Genomic DNA, 19,453 nt, shown 5'->3' on the forward strand with positions numbered 1-19,453 from the left:
GCTGGAGGTCTGCACTCCTGGGTCTGAGGGAGGAGGGGCTGGGGGTCTGGACTCCTGGGTCTGAGGGAGGAGGGGCTGGGGGTCTGGACTTCTGGGTTTGAGGGAGAGAGAAGAGGCTGGGGGTCTGCACTGCTGGGTTTGAGCTCCCAGGCCGCCAAGGTGGAAGGGTGACCCAGCTGGACAGCAGCCCACCCCACCTCTCACGCGCCTGGTTATCTCACATCCTGGGCAGGGGGAGGAGGTGGCAGCAGTATATTTAGTCTCAGTCCACGCCCCTTATCTCAGTGTCCTCAGTGAAGCTTGAGCAGCCCAGACAAGCACGAAGTCCCGGGGGCTTTCAAGGTCACCCGGGGCGTGCCCTCACTGACCCTCCAAGCGCCCCTTGCCCCGTCAGTGCCTCCTGCAACCCCTGGCCCGAGTCTCAGCATGGCGGACGAGTAAGTGCAGCTTGGTAACTGGGACTCCCAGAAGCCCTAGGCGGTGGGGGGTAAGACTGCAAGGCTGGACACAGAGTCTGAGAAGGGAGGTGGGGACAGCATCCCTGGTATCTGCAGGAGGGAAGAGTTTGGGAATCAGGGCTCCTAGGATCTTAGGACGGAGGAGCTGGTAGGCCTTCCTCTGGGGTCTCTTAGACTGGAGGGGACACAGGCCCACCATTAATCCTTTCTCCCGGTCTCTCCCTCCAGGAGCGGCGATGCGGTGAGAGCGGGCACAGGCGAGGGGCGACCGGCAGGGGAGGGCGCAGCAGGGTGGGGCCTGGGACGGGAGGCTGCAATCCCAGGAGACGGCGTGGAGGGGGGAAGCGGGGGCCCGGCGGTGACGCGGCCCCATTCCCCCAATCCCAGGCGGGGTGCCCGCCCCCAGCTCCGGCCCCGATCCGACGCCGGTCTTCTGCCAACTACCGCGCGTACGCCACGGAGCCGCACGCCAAGGTGAGGAGGGGGTTGTGCGGGTCGGGGTTCCCAGTCTGCAGAGGTGGTGGCACCTAGGCATAAGGGCGGGACCAGAGCCTTAGATGGGGCGGGGCTTTGCTCGTAGGCGGTGCCTAGGAGCATGCCACTCTTTAAGGGCGGGGCTTTGCAGAGGGAGGGCTCGGATTGGTGAGACCTGCCTATGGGCGGAGTCCCGTTGTCCGCGGGAACTGCGATGCTTAGGGTATAGGGGGCGGTGCCTAACAGATCAGGGCCCAGGATTGGTGGGTGGGGAGAGGGGCGTGGCTTCCCGTAGGTTTGGCCAGAGTTGGAGGCAGGTCCAAAGCCGGACCAGGTGTGAGGGAGTGGCCGTGAGGCCCCCTGCCCACCCTCCGTCTTCAGTTCCCCACCCTCACTATTATTGGCTCCATTCCACTCCGGCAGAAAAAGTCCAAGATCTCCGCCTCGAGGAAGCTGCAGCTGAAGGTGCCGGTGGGCCTGGAGCGGGCGCCTAGGTGTCCTCAGGGTGCTTGAGGTTTGGGGGTGTAGGGGCGGGGCCTTCGATGGCTAGTGAGCGGGGCTCGAGGTGGGCAGTCCCGCTACAGGGGCGGAGCCTTGGAACGATGAACCCGACTTTGAAGGGGAGTGGCCCTGCGGGACAGCTGATCTGTCCTGGGCCTAGAAAGAGGGCTGTCCTGGCCAGGGCGGCTTCCCCCGTGTGGCGCGGCCCTCATCCGCTGTCCCGGGTGGGCTGCGGTCCCTGGCCTTCCCTCCGCAGACCCTGATGCTGCAGATTGCGAAGCAAGAGCTGGAGCGGGAGGCGGAGGAACGGCGTGGAGAGAAGGGGCGCGCTCTGAGCACGCGGTGCCAGCCCCTAGAGTTGGCCGGGCTGGGCTTCGCGGAGCTGCAGGTACCGACTCTTATCAGGGACCCCTGCCCAGCTGGGGATCCGAGGTTCCTAACGTCCGCTCTCGCATCCTTGGGGCTCATGGGTCGAGTCACTATGCTCCACTTCTGCTGGGGACCTTAGGGTCCAGCCTCCCAGTCCTTACCCTCAGGAGTTTAGAAATGTGGCCTGTGGCTGCCTAGGGTCTCAAAATCCAGAGGTTGATTTCTCCAGCTCCAATTCTGTCAGATTCTCAGGACTCCTGGCTCCTAGCACCCTTTCTTCGAGCTGCCCCAGAGTCCGCTTCAAACTGTGCCTCCAGGACCAAATCTCCAGACCCCAAACCCCTCCTCCCTTGGACTCAGGAGTCGGGGGCCCCCCACCACATATACCACAATTCCTTGACCAGGACTTGTGCCGACAACTCCACGCCCGCGTGGACAAAGTGGATGAAGAGAGATACGATGTGGAGGCGAAAGTCACAAAGAACATTGCAGAGGTTGGGGGGTCCCGGGCAGTCTTGGTCTCTTCAGGGTAGGGTCTCGTGTCTTACCCCCTGCAGCTGCGTTTGCAGACACCAGGAGACCCAGGACAGCTCTGTGGGTCTGGAAGGGACGGGGCAGAAGAATGAATAGAGTGGCTAGAAAGGCTGGTTCAGGCGGAAGGGACAGCACACAGAAGCCAGGAGATGGGAGACTGTGGAGCCAGAGCATCAGGGGTTGATGCGTGAGCCCAGGCATGGGTTGGGAATCATGGGACGCCTGCAGCTGGACCGGGATGTGTCAGTGCCTTGCTGAGAGGAAACGGGGCAGATCGGGGAGGACTTACAGTTACTGATGAGGCCGGTGGATTTTTCCCCGAAGGCAGTGGGAGCTGAGCCTCCTTAGGCTTGGAGAGAGGAGGGAAATGTAGAGTGGACGCATGGGGCTGGGGGAGGTGGATGGGGGGGCAGTTTCCACCTCCCCTTATCACTGCCCCCAGATCGCAGATCTGACCCAGAAGATCTTTGACCTTCGGGGCAAATTTAAGCGGCCCACCCTGCGGAGGGTGAGAATCTCCGCGGATGCCATGATGCAGGCCCTGCTGGGCACCAGGGCTAAGGAGACCTTAGACCTGCGGGCCCACCTCAAGCAGGTGAAGAAGGAGGACACAGAGAAGGTGAGTGTGGCTCGGGCCAGGAAATGGGCTGCTCCGGGGAGAGGGTGCTGGGACAGCAGTCCTTGGGCCTCAGCTCAGGGCAAGTGGCACTTAGAGTTATGGGGAGAAGAATCTGGTAGAAGGTCCTCTGGCACCCCTCTAGGACGGGCTAGAAGGGCGAGAGGAAGACAGAAGCTGGAAGAGGAAAGCAGGAAGTGTGTTAGGGAGGAAGGAAGTAGCAAGGAGTTGGGATGTCCATGAGAGAAAAGTAGTGCATGGGGGGAGGCCAGAAGGGGAAGATGAGCCTGGAGGCCTGCAGTGTGTGAGGAGGATGGGGTGTTCCTGGGGGCAAATTTGTTGGGATTGCCTGGGGGACGAGACATGTTCAGAACCAGATCCCTAGGCGGACATCCGGAACACCGTGGCCCAGCAGGCTGGAGGGTGGCCGGAGTATATTTGAGAGACTGTCGACCAGGGGGAGACCCTAACCCTTGACCGCATTCCCCTAGGAGAACCGGGAGGTGGGAGACTGGCGGAAGAACATCGACGCGCTGAGCGGCATGGAGGGCCGCAAGAAAAAGTTCGAAGGCTGAGACCGCCTGCTCCCTGCGCTAGCCCTGGAGGCGTCCCGGAGTAATAAAGTTGCTCTTCAGGCTAGGAGCGACTGCCTGTCTGCTGCCTGGGGGGTGAGGTGTGAGGCGGACGAGAAGATGGAGGAGGGGAGGGCCCCCCAGAGCTACACCATACCGCAGGAGCGGAGCTGGGCTGCAGAACGGGGAATTCTTGGGGTGTCCAGAGATGCCCGGACCAAGGCTCAAAAAGAGACACCCAGAGACACAGACAGAGCCAGAGACCCATGGAGTTGGGGTGGGGGGGGGGGGAGACAGAGATTCCTAGAAAGATGTGCAAAGAAAGGGACGCTGGAGAGGCACTTGTGCATCACAGGGCACAGAGATCACGGAGACAGACATGGGGACCCAAAGAGGGAAAATGACAGAGATGTGGAGGAGGATGCCCCAGAAAGATCTAGAAAGATAGAGACACAGATCCAGAGCCAAGGAGAGAGGGAAATGGGGTCACAGATAGAGACCTATAGATGGATACTGAGAGTGAGGCAGATTCACAGAGACCCCTGAGGAAATGCAGAGACAGAAATGTGCGGGGAGACCCGGAGAGTGAAAGACACAGAGGCAGAGAGACGCAGATAGAGCCTGAAAGCGACCCAGAGAGAACCCCCAGAGAAATGCCCCAGAAATAGACACAGAGATGGCCGACTGTGAGAGACAGAGAAACGGAGAGGCAGGAGGGGTGGCCGGCTCCCCTAGAGTTCAAGGTCATGGCTTGGCAGGGAAACGGGTGGGGAGGAATACCAAAACAGATCAGTGTCAGATGGAGGTGGGGGAGTGTGAGGTCGAGCGGGCCTGACACCACACCCTCTCCCCTCCCCCAGCGCACACCTGCTTCCCCACTTTAGCGCCTGTTGTCACCAGGGTGGAATCCTGGTGGCAGACAAAGGGGTGGGGGCAGGGAGGGGGGAGACAGAGACGAACAGATGGGGAGTCACAGAGACAAAGGAAAGAAGGACAGCGTCGGAGAGACACAGAAACCAGAACCAGAGCCATATAAGTGAAAGCAGCCCCTGTACCCCTTTTGTCAACAAGTATTCTCCAAGGGTCTATTGTGTGCTGAGCCCAGGGACCTCAAAGCATAGAGCACAGTCTGCTGTAAGGGGTGGGGAGCCCAGAGGTTGGAGGTCACCTGACCCAGCCTGGGTTCAAGGTTATGCCGATGGGGTGGAGGGGTCCCCAAGCAGCCAGGAGGTCTGGGATCCTGAATGTGAAGCCAGACTGGGGGCAGGGCAGCCCTTGAGCTGGGACTCGAGGTTGGAGAAAGGAATTCTCTGGCCCTCCCTCTCCCCTGGGGGGGCGGGGCCGAGCCTCTCCTATAAACCCCAGGGGTGCTTCAGCTCCGTCAGGAAGGCTCTGTCCCAAAGCTTGAGGACTCTGCAGACCCAGCCTTAGGTAACGGTCTTGGGGTCTCCAGGGACTTTGTCCTTGAGGGAGAGAACAGGAGGGGTGGGAGACATGAGGGGTGTGATGAGCTATAGGGCTGGAGGGGGTACAAGATGGAGGCTTGGGAATTCTGGGGAAGCTCGGGCTTTTAGGGGACTGAAGACAGAGTTATTAGGATTTCAGAGTTCCAGAGTCTGGGGTTTCAAGATTGGGGTGTCCCAGAATGGGGCATCCTCAGACCTAGCAGGTCTGAGATCTGATTCTGAGGGAATCTCAGAAGATGGGAGTATCTGGGCTTGGATGGTCTGGGATTCAGGACAGGGAGTCTCAGACTTTGGGGGTTTGAGAACTGAGGTCTCTGGGTCAGAGGCCTTATGACTGGAGTTGTCAAAATTTCGGAGCATCGTGAATACATCTCGGAGCTTGGGCATCTGGGTTTTGGGGTCTCAGGATATTGAGGCTTCAGAACGTGTTGAGACCTAGGGCATCAAGAGCTGAGGATATCTGAGCCCAGTCTGGAGTCTCAAGAATTGGGGTCTCAGACTCTGGAGACATGGGGACTTGCTTGTCCCCAGAAACCAGGGGGATCACCAGTTGGGGTGTCAGGATCTGTGGATCTCAGGATTTGGGGTGCTCTTAAACCTGGGTCCTGTGGGTCCCGGGGGATCTCAAAGATGGTGTGCTGTCTATGTAGGGCTCAGGATGAGGTCTGTGGACAACCCTCCTCCCCAGTCTGTGGGTTCTGCGGCAAGGAGGGGACAGGTGGGAAGATAACGAGCGGGTGGTGGGGTGGGGTGTGAGAGGGAGTTGGTGTAACTAATTCTCCCAGGGGCCTCCCCCCCTTGAATCCCTTCTTAGGAAATGTCCTCTGTTTCACCATGTAAGACATCCCCCCTGAAATAGCCTTTGGTGGGGGTGGGGCAGCTATTGTCTTCAGGCCACCATCCCTTCCCAAATACCTTCTCCTAATCCCCACTCAGATCAGGTTCCCATGGACATGTCATAAGACAAAAGAGGACAGCTGTGGTGGTGGAGGGGCTGAAGCAACAGCTTTCAGGCAGTGCCCCCCCCTCCCAGAGCCCTCCATTTCAGACCCCCCAGCACCCTCCTCCCTCAGACCCAGGAGTCCAGGCCCCCAGCCCCTGCTCACTCAGACCAGGAGTCCAGTCCCCAGGCCCCTCCTCCCTCGGACCCAGGAGTCCAGGCCCCCAGTCCCCTCCTCCCTCAGACTCAAGTGTCCAGGCCCCCGGCACCTCTTCCCTCAGACCCAGGAGTCTAGGCCCCTAACCCCTTCTTCCTCAGACCCCCAGCCCCACCTCCCTCAGACCCAGGAGTCCAGACCCCCAACCCCTGCTCACTCAGACCAGGAGTCCAGTCCCCAGCAACAACCCCCTCCCACCACCACCACTCAGACAAGAATCCAGACCCCCAACCCCTCCTCCCTCAGACCCAGGAGTCTAGGCCCCAGCCCCTCCTCCCTCAGATCCGGGGGCCCAGCCCCCGCCCCTCCTCCACTGCGACCCCACCTCACTCGCGTGTTCTCTGGTCCTCAGGTCACAGGATGTCGGACACCGAGGAGCAGGAATATGAGGAGTGAGTGGCGCAGGCGGGAGGGCTGGGGGCGTGGAGACGTGGGACACTCTCCCACCTCCAACACGTGTAACCCTGCCTCTCGCCCTTTCTTCCCCACCCCTGCCCTCAGGGAGCAGCCCGAAGGTGAGTGGGGAGTGGGCGGGCCTCGGTGGCCTGGGGACACGCACGCGGGGGGCGAGAGGACACCGGGGTCGCCCGCTGCCCCCAGCGCCCACCCCCCGGCGTGGCGGCGCCCCTTGCGTGCCCTCTCCGCACGGCCTGCGGCCCCGCGGGGCTCCTGATCCGCCTTCTCTGCCCCCGCCCCCTTTCCAGAAGTGGAGGCTGCGGAGGAGGAGGAGGAAGGTGAGGCCTGGCCCCCCCGCAGGTCTGCAGCCCCAGCAGCCCCGAGGGGCCGGGTGGGGGGGGGGCGCTGGTCGGGGCGGGGCCAGCGGGCACTGGGCTCGCTACCGCCCGGGCTTCAGGTCCTTTAACAGCCTCTCCCCTCTCTTTCCTCTCTGCCCCCCACACCCCTGCGTGGCCGCTCCCCCTCGCTTCCCCATCCTCGCTTCTCCCCCTGCCTCCTCCTCCCTAGCCGCCGAGGAGCCGGAGCCGGTGGTAGAGCGAGGTGACCGCGGCTGCTTCGCTTCCCGAGACGGATTTCCTCGGGCCCTGACCCCTGCGAGGACCCCCTGCGCCCCCGTAACCCGCCCAGGGCCGGTCCTTTAAGCCCCGGAGAGCTCGCTCGCCCTCTGGTGTCCACGAAGGGAAATAGCCTCGCTAAGGCTTTAACCCTTTCCCTTCCTTCTTAAAGGGACCGACACCCAAGCCTTCTCCCCCAGACTGGAGGAATACTTGTGGAAGGGTTGGATGTTTGCAGACAGGCATTCCCGACCCTGTCATGTTTTACCCCCATATACATTCAAAGGTTGGGGCCCAAGATGCAGAAGGGGCTCTCCCTGAGAGTCTGGGTTCCTGTGTCCCCAGAGGGGTTGGGGGTGGCGACACTCTGCAGGGCTAGGTGTAAATGGAGAAGAGCAGGAACTCTGGGTATGTAGAAGGAGGAAGGCCTGGGGGGTTTGGACTCCTGGGTTCCCAGAGAAGTAGGAAGGGGAATCCCCACACCAGTTCTGAATGTATATCTGAAGCGTGTGACCCTCTTCCCTCTTTATGACCACCCTGATTTCCCTTCTCCCCTATTCTACCCCGACTCATGCGTCTCCCCCAGACCTGCTCCTGGGGGCTGTGGCTTGGAGGAGGGGCTCCCTTCTCTGGGTGTGTCAGCCCCACCCCCATGAACTCTTGCTAATCATGTCTTTGTATCTCCCCACTAGAAGAAGAGCGCCCCAAACCAAGGTGAGATACTATAGGGCTGGGAGGGTCCCAATCCCATCCTCCTAAATATGTCCCCCACTCCCAGAGACAGGGCATGAAAAAGGCAGAAAAGGAGAGTGGGGCACTTGGAACAGGAAAGGACAGTGATTTCTTCTTTCAATGAATGGTTCAGAGAATGTTCCATGGCATCTGGCAAGTCAGATCCCATCGGCTCTGTTGGTGAAACAGACTGGGATCCAGTTATGGTAGCACACACCAGGGCCCTATATTTGCCCTCGGCAGTCATGGAAGGCTTCCCAGGGGAGGAGATTCCTGAATCACTAGCTGAAGAAGGTGGGAGGGATATTGTAGAGGAGAAAGCTGACGGGTACATGCCTGGGGCAGTGGCTGGATCTAGGCCACTTTTTGGGGGAAACAGATACAGACACAGGTCATTCTGATGACGAAGTTCCTAAACTAGGCAGATCTGTGGAGGCCATGAGAGCTCGTGGAGGCAGAGGGTCCTGGAGGAAGAGAGACTGAGGCCAAAGCTTGGAGATGCAGGGAGGCAGCAAGCTGAGCATGAGGAAAGAACCTAGAAGCAGACTTCTGTGGGCTGCTATGGGCAGTGGTGCCAATTCCACTGTGGCCAGAGTGTAGAGTGTAAGAAGGGATGGGGTCATGCGGGGTTTTGAGCAAAGATGACTTTGGGTCAGATCTGAGAGAGAGAGCAAGGGGGATCAGGGAAAGCTTGTTGGAGAAGGGAAGGCCTCAGGGGATGCAGTATACCAGGGGAAGGGCATTGCAGGTAGAGGGAACAGGATATGCAAAGGTCCAGGGGTGCAAAGGCACATGCCATAGCCAGGGAACCATGAAATGTGTGTGTCTGTGAGGGAGGAGAGATGTTGCTGGAGGAGTTGACTGTGATCAGGTGAGAAGGGCTGTGAATGCTGGGTTGCTTGGGCTTTGTCTTAATGGTGAGCTCTGAGCTAAAGTCAGGAAGGGAGATGAGCTGAAGGTGGACAGCCAGAGGCTGGGAGGCCAGGAGGAGGCTGGCATGAAGGTTCACAGGAGAGTGACTGAGGCCTGAGCTGGGCAGGGGGCGTGGGGTGGAAAGGGGAAACAGACTGGGGAGATGCCTAGGCAAAGAGGCCAGGACTTGTCATTGGGGCAAGGGGAGGGAGGAGGTGGGCATCACCTGCCCAGGGTCTCGGCTGAGAACCGGAGGGGCGGTGCACTCTCCCCACCCCCCCCCCCCTCCATCTTGGGGAGGTTGATGAGCTCTTTGGAGGCATGGTATGTGAGAATGCGGAGATGTTCAGGAGACGCTGGTTAACCTGAGTCTGGGATCTCAGAGAGAGCCTGGGCTGGAGACAGAGAGAGATTCCTGTGAATAAATAAAAGGGTGAAACCCTTTAAAGGGCTCTCTGGGGATGAGGAGACAGAAGTGGGACAGCCAGTGGAGTAGGAAGCAAATCGTCTGAAGGTGCTGTCTTAAAAACCACAGAAGCACCCAATACGATTTATGAATTTAATGCAAGCCACGTGTGTAAATATATGTATTTTTACAAGTCGCATTTTAAAAAGTAAAACAGAACAGGAAAACAGGTAAAATTAGTCTTTGCCGAATTTTTTATTCAACCCATTAAATCGGAAATTTAATCATTTCAACAGGTAGATGATAGGAGACATTATTAGTGAAATATATTCCATTCTTCTGTTTGAACCAAGTATTCAAAATCCAGTGTGTTTCTCAGACAGCCCAGGGAATGTCGATTCGGACCAGCCCCCTGTCAGGTGCCCCAAACCACGCTGGGCCGTGGCTGCCACACTGGTCAGGACAGCCGGCGGGGAGCTCGGTCAGGGAGCTCAGGCTGCTCAGTCTTTCCCCCTTCCCACCCGCCAGGCCTATGGTCCCACCACTGATCCCCCCGAAGATCCCAGAAGGGGAACGTGTGGACTTCGATGTAAGTAAGGGACCTCCAGTCCCCAGGTGCCTTTGTGCAAATTAGGAAGTGGTGCCTCTGGCTTTTCCCTCCTTTCAGAGCCTCCTAAATGGACCCAAGGTGTCCCCTAGTGCCCCTGCTGGGAACATCACCAACAGCAGCCCCTGGTCCCCTAAACGGCCCAGGCCCACGTCCGTTGCAGGAAGGGCCCTGCCTCGATGCGCCTCAGAGGGCACACAGGTGGGTGCCCGGTCCCCCTCACTGCCTGGAAGTGATGCACCCCCCTACCCCCACCCCTACGTCCTGCAGGACATCCACCGGAAGCGCATGGAGAAAGATCTGCTGGAGCTGCAGACGCTCATCGATGTGCATTTTGAACAGCGGAAGAAAGAGGAAGAGGAGCTCATTGCGCTGAAAGAGCGCATTGTGAGTGGAGGGAGGCGGAGTTCCGCAGCATCCTCCCCACCTGGTGCCTGTGCTGTGCCATCCTGTGGCTGGGAGTGCTTCCCGTCCAGTGCAGCCCCGAGGCTGTCCAAGTCGGTGGCCATACTCAAACTAGCTCATCTCTGCTCTTGACCTCCTTGGGGATGGGGCAACCCTGCACCCCCTCATTCCTCTCCCTTCCCCCAGGAGCGGCGCCGGGCTGAGAGAGCTGAACAACAACGCTTCCGAACCGAGAAGGAGCGTGAGCGTCAGGCCAAGCTGGCGGTGGGTGCCTCTCCTGTCCTGTGAGACCAAATGCTTCTTCTTAAGCCGAATGCTCTATTTCCCGTTCATGATCTTTTCTGCAGTCCTGAGGAAGGCAGGACTTGCACTGTGTTATTCAAGGATCTTTCTTTGGAAGGGACAGAAACCCTAACCCAAACTGAGTTCAGCAGAAAGAGAATTTTATTGACTCATATAACTAAGAAAAAGTAGAATGTTATTGGTTTCAGGTATGGCTGGATCAAGGAACTCAAATAAGATCACAAAGACCCATCTTTTCTCTTCCTATCCCTGGTCCCATCTTTCTATGGACACTGGGGGTGATGAGGTCGTCATGGGTTTGCCTGGGATGTTCCTGGTCTGAGCCCTGAAAATCCTGTATCCCATCAGTCCCAGGTGAACCAGATGGTAGGTCACCCAACTGGACACCCCGTTCTCAGGGGAGGCAAGTGACTACCAGCAAATCTGGCTTTCATTCCTCTTTTATCTGTCTTCTCCTTGATTCTGGGATAAGTTCAGATTGGTCACCTGTCCATCTTGGAGCAAATTGCTGGCTAGTTGTAGGAGGTTGGTGAAAATACTCCCATTGGTGTGGGCTTTGGAAACATGATCTGCCACTTGAATAACTTTAAAAGATTAAGAGTAGGGTGACATGGTAAACATCCTACTGGTCTCCCAAAGATGTTCTCATCCTAATTCCCAAAGTCTATGCATATGGTACCCTGCATGGCAAAAGAGACTTTGCAGGTGGGATTAAGTTAAGGTGGGAGATAATTCTGGATTATCCAGATGGGCCTCGTGTTACCACAATGGTCATTGGAAGAGGGAGGCTGTAGAGTTGGAGTCAGGGATGTTTGAAGATGCTGCTCTACTAGCTTAGAAGACGGAGGAAGGGGCCAGGACCCAAAGAATGCAGGTGAGAAGTATGGGGCAAGAGAGTGACTTTTCCCCTAGACCCTCCACACTGTTTACTTCTTGATTACAGCCCAGAAGACTCGTTTCAGACTTCTGACCTGCAGAGCTGTAAGGCGATAAACTTGTGCTTTTTTTTTTTTTTTTAATTTAAGATTTTATTTACTTATTTGACAGACAGAGATCACAAGTAGGCAGAGATGCAGGCAGGGAGAGAGGAGGAAGCAGGCTCCTTATTGAGCAGAGAGCCTGATGTGGGACTTGATCCCAGGACCCTGGGATTACAACCTGAGTTGAAGACAGAGGCTTTAACCCACTGAGCCACCCAGGCGCCCCACTTGGGCTATTTTTTTTTTTTAAGATTTTTATTTATTGGGCGCCTGGGTGGCTCAGTGGGTTAAGCCGCTGCCTTCGGCTCAGGTCATGATCTCAGGGTCCTGGGATCGAGTCCCGCATCGGGCTCTCTGCTCAGCGGGGAGCCTGCTTCCTCCTCTCTCTCTCTGCCTGCCTCTCTGCCTACTTGTGATCTCCCTCTGTCAAATAAATAAATAAAATCTTTAAAAAAAAAAAAAAAAAGATTTTTATTTATTTATTTGACAGAGAGCACAAGCAGAGGAAGCGGCAGGCAGAGGGGGAAGCAGACTCCCCACTGAGCAGAGAGCAGGACCTGGGGCTTAATCCCAGCACCCTGGGATCAGGACCCGAGCTGAAGGCAGATGCTCAACCGACTGAGCCCCCCAAACTCCGTGCATCCCAAACTCATGCTGTTTTAAGCTATTAAATTTGCACATTACAGCAAAGCGATAGGAAAGAAATTCAGATGGAGTGTGCTGGACGTGCCAGAAGCCATTGTGCCCGCCTCACCAGCGCTTTCAGTGTGGGGAGGAGCTGGGCTGGACAAGCCACTCTTTCTGGAACATGGGGCTGCCTTCATTTGACATTCTAGAGCCCCATCCTCAGGCTCAAGGCCATGGCCCCTTTAGTGTGCTGAGTCCCCCATCCCCATCCCCAGTCACCCTCTTGCATCCTCTGAGACATCATTCTTGTCTCGTGAGAATAAAGGAGACAAAGGCCCAGAGAGGGGGACTATCTGCACTGAGGCACATAGCAAGCTCGGCACAGGCCATTCAGAATGGAAGAATGCAGAAAGAAGCAGGAATATCCCTGACCCACTGTAAAAGTTTTGCTTGGGGGATATTAAGGCTCAGAGAGGAGAAGGGACTTGTGGGTGGTCACAGTCAGGCCTGGATGGACCCGGGGCAGTATGTCTGCATTTAACCTGTTCTGGCATTGACTTTGTCTCGTGCATTGGGTCGATGGATCCCTGTGTCACTCAGACCCCTTCCCCACAGGGGCTGGGCCAGCCTTCTGGGTTAACTCCTTTCTTCCCTCAGGAGGAGAAGATGCGGAAGGAGGAGGAAGAGGCCAAGAAGCGAGCGGAGGATGACGCCAAAAAGAAGAAGGTTCTGTCTAACATGGGAGCCCATTTTGGGGGTTACCTTGTCAAGGTGAGTTCAGCCTGCTGGGACCTAAGGTCTGTGTTCCCAGGGAGGAGGCAACTAAGGGCCTAGATTCTTGGTTCCTGATGGAGGTGGGGGTTGGGAGCCCCAACTCCTGGGTCTGAGAGAATAGGGGCTGGGGTCTGAACTCCTGGGTCTGAGGGAGGAGGGGCTGGGGGTCTGAACTCCTGGGTCTGAGGGAGAAGGAGTTGGGAGCCTGGACTCCCAGGTCTGACGGAGCAGGGGCTGGGGGTCTAGACTCCTGGGTCTGAGGGAGGAGGGGCTGGGGGTCTGGACTCCTGAGTCTGAGGGAGGAGGGGCTGGGAGGGGGGGTCTGGACTCCTGCATGTAGTGACATGGTGGTGAGGAGCCCAGCCCTGGGGTCTGATCTATCTCACAGTTCAGTGTGTCCCCTTCCATACCCTCAGGCAGAACAGAAGCGCGGTAAGCGCCAGACAGGACGGGAGATGAAACTGCGCATCCTTTCTGAGCGTAAAAAGCCTCTGAACATCGACCACATGGGAGAAGAGCAGCTCCGGTAGGTGGGATGGAGGGCTCAGGGTGGGAGGGGGCTGGTTGGAAGACGGCGAGATAAGGGGACCCCTACATAGCTCTGGGAGGGTGGGTCCCAGATCTGAGCCCTGGCGCTGTGTGACTTTGGCTAGTGCGTCTCTCTCTCTGGGCGGGTGCCCTGTTTTCTTCCCTGGGAGACGTCATTGATATAGGACCTACTTTTTGTGGGTATCATGAGCTGTAGGGTCTGGGAGGGGATATGGTGGGAAGCCAGACAAGATGGCTCACTAAAAGTTAAGAGATTATGTTGACCTATTGATGTGCCCTGGAAACTCAGAAAGGCCCCATCTTTACGTGAATTAAAGCCAGACATGCTGGTGAGAAATTTCCAGCCAAGTCTCTGCCCTGTGGGTCTCTATCTACCTCTTTACCTCCCATTCACAGAACAGCCCACGTCTTGTGATAAGCCACCAGAGGGAAGGCTGCAGAGGGCTGTTCCTTCTGGGCCCTTAGTGGTAGCTTGATGTTCTCTGGTCTGGGCATGACTTACGAAGTCCAAAACCCCCACCTCCCCAGAGGCAGCACAGCGAGGGGGGCTGGAGCTCAGCCTCTTACACACTGTGGGATCATAGGCACGTTATGTAATTTCTCTGAGCACGTTATGTAATTTCTCTGATGATGATGATGATGGTGATGGTGGTGATGGTGGTGATGGTGGTGATGGTGGTGATGGTGGTGATGGTGATGATGGTAGTGATGGTGGTGATGTTGATGGTGGTGGCTGCCACAGTCATGCCCTCACAGTCAACCCTGTGATGTAGATACTATGATTATCCTCCTGTTAAAGATGAGGGACCCGAGGCACAGAGAGGTTAAATAGCCTCTCCAGGGTGGCACAGCTGCAAGTGGAAGAGCTGGGATTTGAACCCTGGGAGGCCTCGGGCAGCAGCCCGTCCTTGCCGCTGGTGTTACAGTGCTGCATGTTCACCAGCCAGCTCTCCAGGGGCAAAAAGTCCTGACGGTAACACTTGCCCGTTTCTGTGACGTAACTGCTCCCACCATGCAGATTTAAAATTATCAGTGTGAGGGGTCTGAGCACTGGAAAAGACGTTCAGGGTTAGGGTTGGCTCTCAAGGTGTTTGCATGGCTCCAGGACCAGCTTGGGAGAGGGAAGCAGGATCCTAGAGGAGGTTACTTGGCGAAGGTCACAAGTCAGAGAATGGCAAAGCTGGGATTTGAAGCCAGGCTTCCTGACTCCAAAGCCTGGGTCCTTAGCCGTGACATCGTTCTCCCTTGGGGAAGCAGGAATTTTGGATGTGGAGGCGGCGGGCAGGGTCTTAAGAACCCTTTCCTTCCACTCACCTAGAATGTTTCGGCCTTGGATATTAACAAAATGGCAGTAGTGACGCCCACTGAGTCTCTCTGGGTGGCCTTGGGTGGTTCTGTCTGGGCCGGGGGTATGGGCCAGCCCCTCTCTGACAGCCCTTCTGGCCCACCAGGGAGAAGGCCCAGGAACTGTCGGACTGGATCCACCAGCTGGAATCTGAGAAGTTTGACCTGATGGAGAAGCTGAAGCAGCAGAAGTACGAGGTGAGACCCATCTCACAGGGAGGAAGGCGGTGCAGCGTGGGGGTGGATGAAGGGCAGGGGCTGGTGGGTGCGTCCCCACACAGTCCTCCCAGCATTTCCCTCTCTCCTGCACAGATCAACGTTCTGTACAACCGCATCAGCCATGCTCAGAAGTTGTAAGTGTGCCTCCCCAGACTGGGGTGTGTCTCTCCTTCTCTGGGCCCCCACCCCTCTGTGCACCTGGTCCCTTGGGCCCTCAGCCCCCTGCAGCACCGAGGACAGCCCCTGCCCCAAGTGTCAAAGGCTGAGACCCCGCGCCCCGTAGCTTCTGTTTCTTGCTCTTCCTACTCTGCTCCCCTCTCCTGCTCACTGTTCATCTCTCCTGTCTCCCACTTTCTGTCTCTTTCACCCCAGCCTTGGCCCCTCTTCAGTGCTGCCCACTCCCATCTCCCATCCCTCCCTTCCCCCCAGCCCCTCCTCCTCAATATCGCTCAGCACCCGTGGGAACATCCTGAGTTCACCCCCCAATGTCAGCTCCCGCAGGTGCGTGGGAGTCCCCCACACCCCATCAGCCACCCCATCCCTGTCACTGAACAGAGAGTGCATTTGCCCTGCCCCTTCCTCCGGGAGGCAGGGAGAGTGGGAACTGGGGGGCAGACTTCTGAGTTGAGGGCAGGACCCCTCTCAGAGGTTGGGGGAGCCCCTCCTTCCTGCCATCCTCTCCCTCTTCTCCTACAGCCGGAAGGGTGCAGGGAAGGGCCGCGTTGGAGGCCGCTGGAAGTGAGGGCCTGGGGCTATGCGCCCAGCAAGTCTCAGAGCCGCCGTTGGAGCGTGGGTCCCATCTGTGGTTGAAATAAATGCACCTCGCAGACACCTGCCCAGTTCTCTGGCTGTCATTCCCACCGGAATCAGTGGTCACTCTGACCTCGAGCCTGGAGAACCTGCACAGTCCCTGTGGTGGTAGGTGACCTTGAACCCTGCGCTGCAGGGAATGCCACAGGGTACGTATGGCCCCTTTGGAAACCAGTCTGGCAGTTCCTCAGAAAGCTAAGTGCCTGGTAACTCCCCTCCCGGGTGTTTGCCCGCTGCAAGGGAAAACATGTGTCTGGCCACATGCGCAGTGGGCACCGACATGGGCAGTAGCATTCCTCACAGCAGCCCAGAGGTGGAAACGGCCCCAACATCCACCAGCTGGGGGGTGGGTAGCAGGCGCTACCACGCGGGGAGAAAAAGGGGCAAGGTCTTGACACACATCACCGTGTCCACAACTCTCAAAACAATCACGGTGCTCGATGATAGGGGCCAGAATCAGAGGGCCACAGCCTGTGTGATTTCCCGCATGTGAATTGTCCTGAGGGGCAAAGCCATGGAGGCAGGAAGGAGACTGGCGGCTCCCAGCGGCTGGGGGAGGGCACATGGGGGGCTGAAAATGCTTGAAACTGGTAATGATGGTGACACACCCAACCTTGGGAGTATACAAGGCCACTCAACACTCTGTTGTTTTTTTTAAAGGTATTATTTATTTGAGAAAGAGAGCATGGTGGGGGGAGGGTCAGAGGGAGAAGCAGTCTTCCCCCTGAGTAGGGAGCTGGATGGGAGGCTCGATCCCAGGACCTGAGATCATGGCCAGAGCTGAAGGCAAATGCTTAACTGACTGAGCCACCCAGGTGCTCCCCTGTACACTTTTTTTTTTTTAATTGTATTTTTTTTTTTTTTTTTTTAAAGATTTTATTTATTTATTTGACAGAGAGAGATCACAAGTAGGCAGAGAGGCAGGCAGAGAGAGGGAGAGGAGGAAGCAGGCTCCCTGCCGAGCAGAGAGCCCGATGCGGGACTCGATCCCAGGACCCTGAGATCATGACCTGAGCCGAAGGCAGCGGCCCAACCCACTGAGCCACCCAGGCGCCCCTTTAATTGTATTTTTATAAAAAGATTTTATTTATTTATTTGGCAGACAGAGATCACAAGTAGGCAGAGAGGCAGGCAGAGGGAGAAGGGGGAGCAGGCTCCCTGCTGACCAGAGTGCCCAACATGGGGCTCGATCCCAGGACCCTGAGATCATGACCTGAGCCGAAGGCAGTAGCTCAACCCACTGAGCCACCCAGGTGCCCCTAAATTGTATTTTTTAAGTGATCTCCATGCCCATCCTGGGGCTCAAACTCACAATCCTGAGTTCAAGAGTCTTGCACTCTTCCGACAGAGCCTGCCAGGTGCTCCGTGAACTGTACACTTTAAAGAGGCTTTATTTTATTTTTCTTTTTCGGTGTAAATTATATCTGAATTTTAAAATGCAAGACCAGCACACATCAAACACCATGTCAAGTTGTTCACGGGACAAGGCAACACTCTTCGTGACAAAGCAATGCCCACCACTTGCCGCTCTGCCTTTGGGACCTTCAGGAGGCAAGGACCTACCTGAGCATGTAGGTCTGGCTCCTGGGCCCAGAATCACAACTATCAGTGGCTTAGAGAAGGTCGCCAACCCCTCCCACATAGTTGAAGCGGAGGCTCTTGTCTTGTGGAGCCGTCCTGGCCCGGCTCCTTTATCCTGAGGCTGTGTCATCTGTCCCTGACGTAAGGTGCAGTGCTAAAGCTTTGTGTCCCCATACGTCAAAGTCCTACCCCCAGTGTGACAGGGTGTGGTGGTGGGGTCTCTGAGAGGTACGTGAGCTTAGATGAGGACCCAGGATGGGATTAGTGTCCCGAGCACTCTCTCCGCCAGCTGAGGACACCACAGGGAGGGGACCTCCACAAGCCGGGAGGAGGGCTGTCTCCCGAACCCAACCACACAGGCGCCCCTCACCTCAGGCCTCCAGCCTCCAGAACTGTGAGAAGTGAACCGTTGTGGCTTAAGCACATTTGTTCTCACCTCCTGAGTTGACCAGGATACTAAGATTGCTCCCCCAGCTCTGGTTCCAGATAGCAGGAAGGGGCAAAGCGGAAGGAGGAGACAGGCTCCCACCTCTGCTTCCCCCGCATCCCCAGGCAGAAGTTCATTATGTCGCAACCTCTAGTTGTTTGTTCTAGTGGCTTTGAAGCCCAGCCTGAAATCAGCGGTAGAAGGGGAAAACGAATCATGCGGGATAAGCAGGTCTGTCCCTGGGCCCATTAGTGGAAACACTGTTTCTCCGTCCACTGCATCTGGCCACTCTCCAAGTGGCTTGCAATCAGCAGACTTGGGGGGTTCTTGGAAGCTGAACAGCTGACTGGCTGTATCCGTTGGTTTGGGCTGTAGAAGCAGCGGCCTCACATCTGACTGGGTTTCGGCAATAGTTTTATTTAGCGTATGAGTTTGTGGGTCGGTTGGCAGCTGGTGCTGGGCTCAGCGGGGTGGTTCTTCTGGGCGCGGCCAATCTGGCCCCAGCTTGCTGGTGCAGCCGCAGTCTTCTGGCTGCTCAGTGGAACTGGTTGGTTTAGGGCAGCCCTGTTTGGGATGGCTGGGACCTCTCTCCATGTGGTTGTATGCTTCTTTCTAAGGAGGGACATCTAGGGTTTTCTTTCATATATTTCAGCCTAATCTCACGCTCCCAGAATTTTGTTTATCTTCCTCTGCATCCTGTGAATGGCTCCTCATGCTTTGGCAGCTTGATTCTGGGGCTTGGACCCCTTTAAAGAGCCTTTCCACCTGGGTGGTGGAAACCCCACCCAGCAGTGTTCATTCCCATTGGATAGGCCACCCCTCATTGCAAAGACGACTAGGTCTCTGGCTCACTCTTTAGCTAGCTGGGGCTCTGCCACTTCAGATAAAACCAGGGTTCTATTTTTGAGGATGGAAACACTAGTCGTGGGCAGGCAATTAGTCCGAGACCCACGCCCAGGTCTTGGTGGTCAGACTGGGTTCTTGGGGCCTGACCAGCCCTATCTTTCAGAATTGTGTGTGCCTCCCACTGGTTTGGGATCCTATAAATGCACACCCAACTTCTCCCTTCCTAACAAATCCACAATGGAGAAGGTGCAGGGAATTATGATCATACCAATTCAGACAATTTTTCCACAGGAAAAAGAGGATTGTGTAGGAACAGAAATCATATGTTAACTTCTGTGGCTCTACACATTGGGATAAAACCCCTCTTCTGTAATTATTTTGGCTCCTGATGCTACAGGTAAGCAGAGGAGTTTGAGGGCCCAGGGGATATGTTAGTGTGTCGACAGTCACTAGAAGGCCAGCTACGGCATGTCTTTCACAGTACATCTCTCTTAAATTTAAAACTTTCCTTTAACGGTTTTAAAATATCAGAAATCACAATTGACCTATACTGTGCCTCGTTCTGTTTTCACTCTGGACAAGGGAGCCGACCTGATACTACACATCCCAAGACACCCCCCCCCCCCGTCCTTTTATATCTATGGCCAGCGTTATCCAGGCCTCATGGGATTTGTAGTTTATTTCTTCCTACAGGCCCAAGGACTTGAGTGGGTGGGCTCCTTGGCAAAAAAGGCTGTTGCCCCATCCAAATTTTACAGCCTTCCTGGGCTATTT

General features: G+C 56.5%; 2 protein-coding genes across 3 annotated transcripts; both read left to right on the plus strand.

The window, feature by feature from the left end:
- The first annotated feature begins 307 nt into the window (after window positions 1-307).
- TNNI3 (troponin I3, cardiac type) lies at window positions 308-3,591 on the plus strand. Its single transcript, XM_059153503.1, has 8 exons — window positions 308-437; window positions 687-699; window positions 846-932; window positions 1,356-1,397; window positions 1,690-1,821; window positions 2,207-2,296; window positions 2,779-2,955; window positions 3,444-3,591. Exons 1-8 carry the CDS (start codon window positions 427-429, stop codon window positions 3,525-3,527), a joined length of 636 nt encoding a protein of 211 aa, XP_059009486.1. The 5' UTR covers window positions 308-426; the 3' UTR covers window positions 3,528-3,591.
- A 2,901-nt stretch (window positions 3,592-6,492) lies between these two features.
- Window positions 6,493-15,849, plus strand: TNNT1 (troponin T1, slow skeletal type). 2 transcript variants are annotated; one of them, XM_059153501.1, is made up of 13 exons: window positions 6,493-6,539; window positions 6,649-6,662; window positions 6,852-6,881; window positions 7,111-7,143; window positions 7,850-7,871; window positions 9,736-9,796; window positions 10,085-10,201; window positions 10,406-10,483; window positions 12,787-12,900; window positions 13,320-13,429; window positions 14,904-14,994; window positions 15,109-15,149; window positions 15,712-15,849. In XM_059153501.1, exons 1-13 carry the CDS (start codon window positions 6,508-6,510, stop codon window positions 15,755-15,757), a joined length of 789 nt encoding a protein of 262 aa, XP_059009484.1. In that variant the 5' UTR covers window positions 6,493-6,507; the 3' UTR covers window positions 15,758-15,849. The 2 variants fall into 2 exon arrangements, with proteins under 2 accessions (XP_059009484.1, XP_059009485.1); XM_059153502.1 differs by having other exon boundaries at window positions 6,500-6,539; window positions 7,853-7,871.
- Window positions 15,850-19,453: the final 3,604 nt, after the last annotated feature.

The sequence above is a fragment of the Mustela lutreola genome, chromosome 16 (assembly GCF_030435805.1).
Source record: "Mustela lutreola isolate mMusLut2 chromosome 16, mMusLut2.pri, whole genome shotgun sequence".
Taxonomy (NCBI): Eukaryota; Metazoa; Chordata; class Mammalia; order Carnivora; family Mustelidae; genus Mustela; species Mustela lutreola.